The sequence below is a fragment of the Cyprinodon variegatus genome, unplaced genomic scaffold (genome assembly GCF_000732505.1).
Source record: "Cyprinodon variegatus isolate N-32 unplaced genomic scaffold, C_variegatus-1.0 Scaffold552, whole genome shotgun sequence".
NCBI lineage: Eukaryota > Metazoa > Chordata > Actinopteri > Cyprinodontiformes > Cyprinodontidae > Cyprinodon > Cyprinodon variegatus.
In genome coordinates, this window is record NW_015151005.1 from 431684 (window position 1) to 439522 (window position 7839).

General features: G+C 37.6%; 1 protein-coding gene across 3 annotated transcripts in view; it reads right to left on the bottom strand.

The window, feature by feature from the left end:
- The window catches only part of LOC107095494 (voltage-dependent L-type calcium channel subunit alpha-1C-like), a 169004-nt gene that overhangs the window by 23224 nt on the left and 137941 nt on the right, over positions 1–7839 (bottom strand). For 2 of the 3 annotated variants that reach the window (XM_015391620.1, XM_015391621.1), the window contains 3 exons: positions 3003–3140; positions 1309–1374; positions 873–964 (listed from right to left, as the gene is read on the bottom strand). In XM_015391620.1, coding sequence (XP_015247106.1) covers positions 873–964; positions 1309–1374; positions 3003–3140 — 296 coding nt within the window. Of the gene's footprint in view, positions 1–872; positions 965–1308; positions 1375–3002; positions 3141–7397; positions 7485–7839 lie in introns of all 3 variants that reach the window. The other variant, XM_015391617.1, reaches the window with a different exon arrangement.

Genomic DNA, 7839 nt, shown 5'->3' on the forward strand with positions numbered 1-7839 from the left:
TTTGTCAACATACCGGTCCCTGGCTTCTCTATTTAATGTGTCCCGGTAAATTTCAGATCCTTTTCGGGATTTTAACCTCTTTTTTCTATCTATTCTATATATGACATACGATAATATGCCACCCAAGATGGCGGACCGGAAGCTGGCCAGTGACGTCACTGAAAACCCCCTATTAGTAAGCAATTGGGGCCTGTTGCCACAGCTTAATGTATCCACCATGCACAGGCTTTTTCTTCTGCAGGGATTTTTGTGGGGGGGGAAAAACAGAGACTCAAGAGTCTCTGTTTTTTTTCAAGAGGGCCAGTTTCATAGAATAAAAAATGACTCTAAATATGCTAAAATAAAAGTATATCCATGCACTAAAATAACCCAGTCAAAGTCGAATCCTCAATATTATTGGATGGGTATTTGCCTTTTTTATTAACATATGCTTTCTGGTAATATGTGAATTAACTTAAACCTACTTAAAATGTAAAAAATGAAAATTTGAAAAGGCAGAACCGCAAAGGCAAACACACGCTAAAATAAAAATCCTGCAAACCATTTTGTGTTTGGTTGTGTAACATTTTCTTTTCACTTCAGAATTATGCACTACTTTGTGAGGGTCTGTCTTGTAGAAAAAAATTGTCCTTTGTTTCTATCACCTCATAAGAAATAAAATTCCAAGTCTTTATTTAGTTCTTAATTTTATAAAACACCAAAAAAAAAAAAATATGCATGTCTTCCCTTCATTAAAACATAGTAAATATAAGATTAACAGCAGAAGGTAGAGTATAAATGTTCTTTAAAACAGGTGGAGAAGGTATGAGCAAGAAGGAAAAGTCTTAAAAGATTGAGAGATGACTTTCTAGGATCATTCTAACCATGCTTACCTGAAGAGGAGCAGGACTGCCTGAGGGAACGTCTGGAAATTGTTGTTCCTGTTGATCTGCGTGTGGTCCTGCAGTGCTATCTTACCAAACATCTGCATAGTAGGTTAGGAGGGGGAATAGAGAGGTAGTCACAGCATTCAGAAAATGATGTCAGCAGTGTCAAGAAGCCGTCAGTTTAAGGCCAGCTGTCTCTAGTAAATCAAATCAAACCGCAACCCCACATCAAATGGGAAAGAAACAGCACCACAGCTTGTACAAGCAAAGGAAAGACAAAGAGATTGACAACAAACAAAAAAGAAACGGTGGCCAAACAAGTGGAGAATGCTGATTTGACCAGTTCCAGGATAGACGAAACATGAAGGCCTGCTACAGGAGAGAAAAGGAAACAGAAGACCTTAAGATTCAGGGTAACAAGGCAACAAAAGCAACATCTTACCTGCATGCCGATGACAGCGTATATGAAGAAGAGCATCACTATTAGCAGAGCTACATAGGGCAGAGCCTGAAAAGAGGAGATAACCATCAGTGCCAAGTGCTTATAGTCACAAATACTGCAGAACATTCACTTTCAGATCCCCTTTCTCACTTATAGTACAGATAATAGATGCATAACAGGTTTATTACAATTAGCTGGTTCTTTAGGAAATAAAAGTGAATGCATCTGAAGTAGCACAGCACCAAAAACAAGCAAGTAGAAATCATCTGACTACAGTTTAAAACCTCAACAAGATCTAGTCTCTAAATTTTAAGCAGCAGACCAGCTCTAACAGACAGACTGCGTAGCTGGGCTGTTGGCTAAAATAGCTCCTGTGCATTGGTTAGTCAGGCCAAGTCATGCTTAAAATTATTATTTTAAGGGTAATTGTTGTGTATTGAGCCAGAAAATCTTTCGAAATTATTTAAAGCATAAAGAATTATCAGCTGATTAGTAACCGCAACACATTTTGGACAAACTGAAGAAAAATAGTAAAATTCTAATCTGAATTTACAGATTTACAGTGTAATGAAGGAATATGTAGACACTCATCTAGAAAGTGCAGAATTCTCTTTAACAACTCAATATACATTTAGTGGAGGCAGTGGCCAGATAATGGCAGCAACTACATGTGCTGTTTGCGATCCAAATGTTTCTCTGCACACATTTTTTTTAACTGTTTTTTGGTGATTCAAAATTTCTTTAGACAATTTCATATTAATTAAATCCTTGATTACATCCAAATATTTCCCCCTATTCTACATGACTGCAGTCTAGTCACAAACCTTTAATATTAAGAAAAGTGACAACAAGCAGTGACAAATAAAAAGCTCGGCAGAAAATCAGCCGTCTGAATGCGCTCCGAATTGTATATTTTTGAAGCACAGTTTTTGAGACGGTTTTTCAATTTTATCTAATGATGATTTAGAGCTAGATAGGTGTGCAACAGAGAAACCATTATCTTTATTCCTCTAAAAACCATCAATATGTTAATTCTTAATAAGCTGTTTTAACCAATATACATTAATTTTGACTATCACTATCCTAAACTACCAATCTGAAGACAAATAAAAGAAACAATTCTAAAACTCATAATATATGCACTTTTAATTTTAAGTTTTAAATTAAAGATCTACACTATATACTTGCATGAAATTAAACAAGAAATGGCCCAATTTACCAAGCGCAAGAGAGAGAACAGATTCTTTTTTGTCTTTTATCTACAACTCAATCAAATGATTTAGATTTTTTTGGTGCTTTGTCGAACTTATCTACTGCTTATCTCATCTACAGGGAAATGATGAGCTTTATGCGTTAGTGATAGTAGGATGTATAACTTGAGAAGGAAGATAAAAGATGGAGAAGGAAAGGAGAGGTGGAAAGGCAGAAAAAAAGTATTTAGTATTTCCCTAACTATCCTGCTAGAGTCCGAACCTCTTCTCCATTTCCTTTCTCATCCCTTCAACATGAATTTCCTCAAAGAGAGCCTGAGGAGGGATGACGTAAGGAAAGGAGACTTTATCAGGTTTGGATAATGTAGTTTTAAATCCTTAAAGACCAAAGTCTTTTAAGGAAGTGCAACTTGAGTAAGATTAGCACCGCATAAACACAACCCCGTATTTTCTCTAGCATGTTGTGTCCGTTTCTCCCCTCACTTGGAACGATTTGATGAAGGTCCACAGCAGGGTCCGAATCCCTTCCCCGCGAGATAGCAGCTTGACCAGCCTCATCACGCGGAACAGCCGGAAGAAGGTGATGGAGATCCTGGCGTTCTCTTCAGAATTCTGAAGTCCCTTTTGGTGGGGTTTGGTGTTTTTTTTTAGAGAAAAAAAAAAACACAGGACGCATGGGAACACATGCAAATTGATAAGGAAGGGAAGCACGCGCAGACACACACATAACCCACACAAACACATAGAAATGGGGAAAGACGGACATGCGTATGTAGACAGAGACGTGAGAACCACACAGGTCGTTTGTATGCATATTACAATGAGTACGAAGACGCGGATGTGAATATGCATAACACACACACACACACATACACACATAGTTAATAAATGGAAATCAGCGTCCTGAGGAAATCCCATCAAAATCAAACAAGAAAAGAGATCTGGGAGAGAATCGGGCAGTCATGCTTTTTATGCGACTTCATGGAAAAATCATTTGGCAGCAGTAAATAAATTTATCCAGCAGCTTCCTATATAAAAATGACTCGGGCTCTTCTTCTGCACAACCTTAATTTCAAGCCACTATACTTCTTTTTGTTCAAAATGATGTAATTAAAACAGGTAAGAATTGCCTTCGCCTCAGAGATTTACAGGTACATCTTGATAAAATAGGATGTCAGTGAAAAGTTTATTTTTTGCAGTAAAATCCATACTGTTTACCTACAATTATATATTTCAAAAGTTTATTTGGAGGTGGGCCTTTGGAGGAGTGGCGACCTAGTGGTTAGGGCATAGACCTTGGAATCCTGAGGTTCTATGTTCGAGCCCCACTCCCACAGACTGCCACTCTGGGTCCCTGCGCATGACCTTTAACCTCACACTGCTCCTTGTCCGCCGTCCAATGGCAGGCCAATGCTTCCCAAGGGGATGGGTTAAATGCAGAGGTACATTTCTCCAATGTGATCAAAGTTCAATTAGTTTATTTTATTCTATTATTTTTATTTTAGGAAAAACTGTACCGCTGAATATGAAATCGTTATAAGCTACTCTGCAGCAGGTGTTCAATGTCATGATGTTATGGTTGGCTTAAAGGCTACCTTCAACTTGCCTGCATGGTGGGGTGTTATGTGTCTAAACTTCATCTTGACAAAGCCCCATAGTATGTCTTGGTTTGCTGATCAATACAGAAATAAAATAATGCAATGATCATTAAAGCTAAATTCTGTACTTCCATCAATGCGGCCTGATACATAAATTCAGCCGGACAATAAAGCCAGCATCTCCATAAAGCTCGTCAACAGAGTTCCTTAGATCTGTGAGATACAGGACTCCAGACACAATCTGCGCTTTATAAATATTTCCCTAACTCCTGAATGGATTTTGCTTTACACTTAAAGCTGTCAATACCCATGCAGTTTATGTACTAATCTCTAGAAACACCACTTCCTTTCACTTACCTTTCCATGATATGCTTGATCAGTTTTGCATCACTGACCTTTTAAGTATATACAAGCCTCCTTTCTTAAAATGGCATGACTGACAGTTTTTGATAATATTCCAATTTATCAAGATGCACATGTACATACAAAATGAAATTTAAGTCCCTTTTATCAAAATATATTAGAACTGGAGTCGTTTTACTGTACAAAAACATTCCCCTGGTTGGCATCTTAAGGAAATGTGGCTTTCTTTTAATTGTTTAAGAAAGTTTGAGGAATGATAAATTGAAGGGTATCCTCATTTCTGACATCTTAAAGCCCCTGGAGTTGCCCACACGAACTAACTAGTGTTTAAATATTTAGACATCTGGCTGAGTGCTGTTCTAATACAGATTTATTTATTTGTATGTCTCCGCTTTCTATGTTAAAAAAAAGGAAAATAAAAATGTAGCATATGGATTTCATCATAAGCAGTAACAGCTGCACACAGGACATGACTAAGAGCTTAATAATAAATCAAGTTAAGACAACGGTAAAAATAATAGCAAAGAACTAAAATACCTGAATGTGATCCATGAAATACAGCAGACGGTTTGAAACCTAATATTTTTTGCCATTTATATTTTTCCAAGAAGCCATTAATTCTTTATGTTAATCCCCCAGAGAACACACAGTGTGTTCTTTTAAAGAACCGTTCATTCTCTATATATCCCATTGCAGTTTGGGACAACAGATATTATACCTTTAAACAAAGTGCTGCATTAAATGTTTTATTTTATTTTTTTTTGGTAGTACACAGACTCATTTTCTTATGAATGTATCTGCTACTTAACTCAGTTATTAACTAGTTTTCAGAACTGAAATTAGTTGTCCCACACTCCACTGACGGATATAAGGAAAATGATGCATCGCTCTGAGGAGTGGAAATCACAGTTCAGCACTGCAAGTAATAACACAGCTGGACCACAGTGGGCGCCACTGCACCATTAGAAGAGTTGGGCAAGTGGGCAGGAGAGGCACAGAGAGAGAAAGTGTGACAGAGAGAAAAGGAGTTTGATTAAGGAGAGGTTGAAGATGAAAAGTAGTTTGAAACAAAAAGACAAATTTAGAGGCAGAAACATTGACAGATACGTTGCCTGGCAAAGGAGAACTGTTCCTCACTGCTTCATGTTACAGACATAACCTTTAATGCTGCTTTTTGCCAATTTGTTTGATAGACCAATAAAAGTATTGCATATTTGTGAAGTGGAAGAAAAGGTTATTTTTACTTAGAGCAAAAGAACAAAAGGTGCGGCATACGAATAAAATATATATCCTCTTCCCACCACTTTATTCAATGCCGATCAGATCCATTTTTCACTGCAGCCGATTGATTTTTAAGACAAAGGTTTTTGCTGAATATTTAAAAAAAACTGTAAGCATGATTATCAGGTTTTACCTTTGATTACAGGATTTAGTTGTTAGCTTATGGGTATTTTTTGATGGGTTCATTTAACTAGGGTTCTCGAGAGCTCCTATCCTATTTTTAGTTGCGGTGTTGCTCCTACACACATAAGCAATTGGCTAAATTACCTCAGAAGCATTTAATCAAGTTCTGCAGGGGCCCAGTAATGAGCCCTTAGTTAAATTTAGGTGTGTTAGAGCAGGGGTGTATCATAAAGTTGTAGCAAAGTGGATTCTGGAAACTGGATTTGGAGACTCCTTATCTAAACCATTCCATTTTTGCTGTGGTTGTTCAGGTACAAATCTGACTGGAAGGTGAATGAGTCTACAGTCTATTTTAGCCTTTCATAAGTTTCTTCAACTTTGACAAGCTCTATTGTATTTTGCCCTTAGATCAAAAAGTTCAAACTTGTTCAAGTTTGATTTTAACATCTCCTTCCTGTCCCTTACATGACTTTAGGGAAACTTCCTTAGTTTTCTTTTTCAGCCTTTCTTCTTGCCATCCTTCTACACAAGCCAGATTTGTGCGGCTGTTTGTCTCATCAACAACTTCACCAACCTGAGTTGTTTTTTATGCAGGTCCTTATGTGTTACCATGGTAAGTAAGTAAGTAAGTAAACTTTATTTGTATAGCACTTTTCACAGACAAAGTCACAAAGTGCTTCACATGATAACATAAAAACAACACAAGTAAAAAACAGATAAAATGCAATAAAAGCTATAATAAATAAGGGAATAAAACAACAGGCTATGTGATGGTGCTTGTTGGAGGCTTGTACCTTGCAGTGTTTTAAGCTGGAGACATTGTTTTCCAATCTAATCCTTTTTTAAACCTCTTAAGAACTATTTCTGTGTTCTCTAACATTCTGTGTTTACCAGTTGGATCACTTTTATTTGCAGCACTGTTTATGTAGGTATTATTAGAGTAAAGCAGGCGGAATACATCTAATGGTTTCATTAGTAAATGATGTTGTAAACAGGACTTTTTCTTCCTCTTCACTTTTACTTTTTGTTGGTCTATAAGAAAGTAAAATAAGTTTAAGTTTGTGTTTATAAAGTGACAGAATGAATCCTTTGTAAGGCACTGTAGATAGATAAATGTTGAGATGGCTGGCCAGTGGAGAAGAGTAAAAGATGGCGTGATTGCGTGATCATGATGACTTGAACCAACGTGAAAGCACAAAAGATAACCACAATAAGAAACAATACTATATTTAGAAAACACACAAGACAATTATACTCTGCCTGCAAAATGGAGTGTCCCACAAACTCACACATTCATATATACATGTATATTTTCACAATATAACAAGAGAAACATGACTATAACTCTGAGCATGCTGCAGAGGACCATAGCTTGAGCAACAGTAGTGAGATGAAATGCTGAATGGGAAGCCAAATGCTTACGAGTATCAGAGAGAGGGACAGAAAAAGAGAAAGAGGATGGAGAGATGGTGGAGGAGGTAGGGAGGCGGACGAGGTTACCGTTGGGGCGTACCATTGGCCTTACCACATGGGGGTGAGAGGAGGAAGAAGAGGAAGAGGAGGAGGAGGAGGAGGACGAGGACGAGGACGAGTCAGCTGGCTTTAAGGAAAGGCAACAAAGATCAGCACCAGAGTTGCGCCTGCATGCCTCTGTGTGCGTGTTTGTGAAACAAAATGAGGGTTCAGACTTTGCTCAACCCTCACATAGTGGTGACAAATGTCATCTGAACCTAAAGGGAGACTTGTGTGTAATCTAAATGTATTAGCAGATGGTCTACAATATCTCCAAAGGCAACATAAAGCCCTCTTATCAAAGTAGTGGATGACTAAAATATGTAGAACAGGAACACAGCGGTCCTTTGCTTTTAAGGCCCAAATAGATGTTTAAAAAACAGACCTATCTGTGTCCTCATTGGCTGATTTCATGGAAACAGATGACTCTGCATATATGTTGT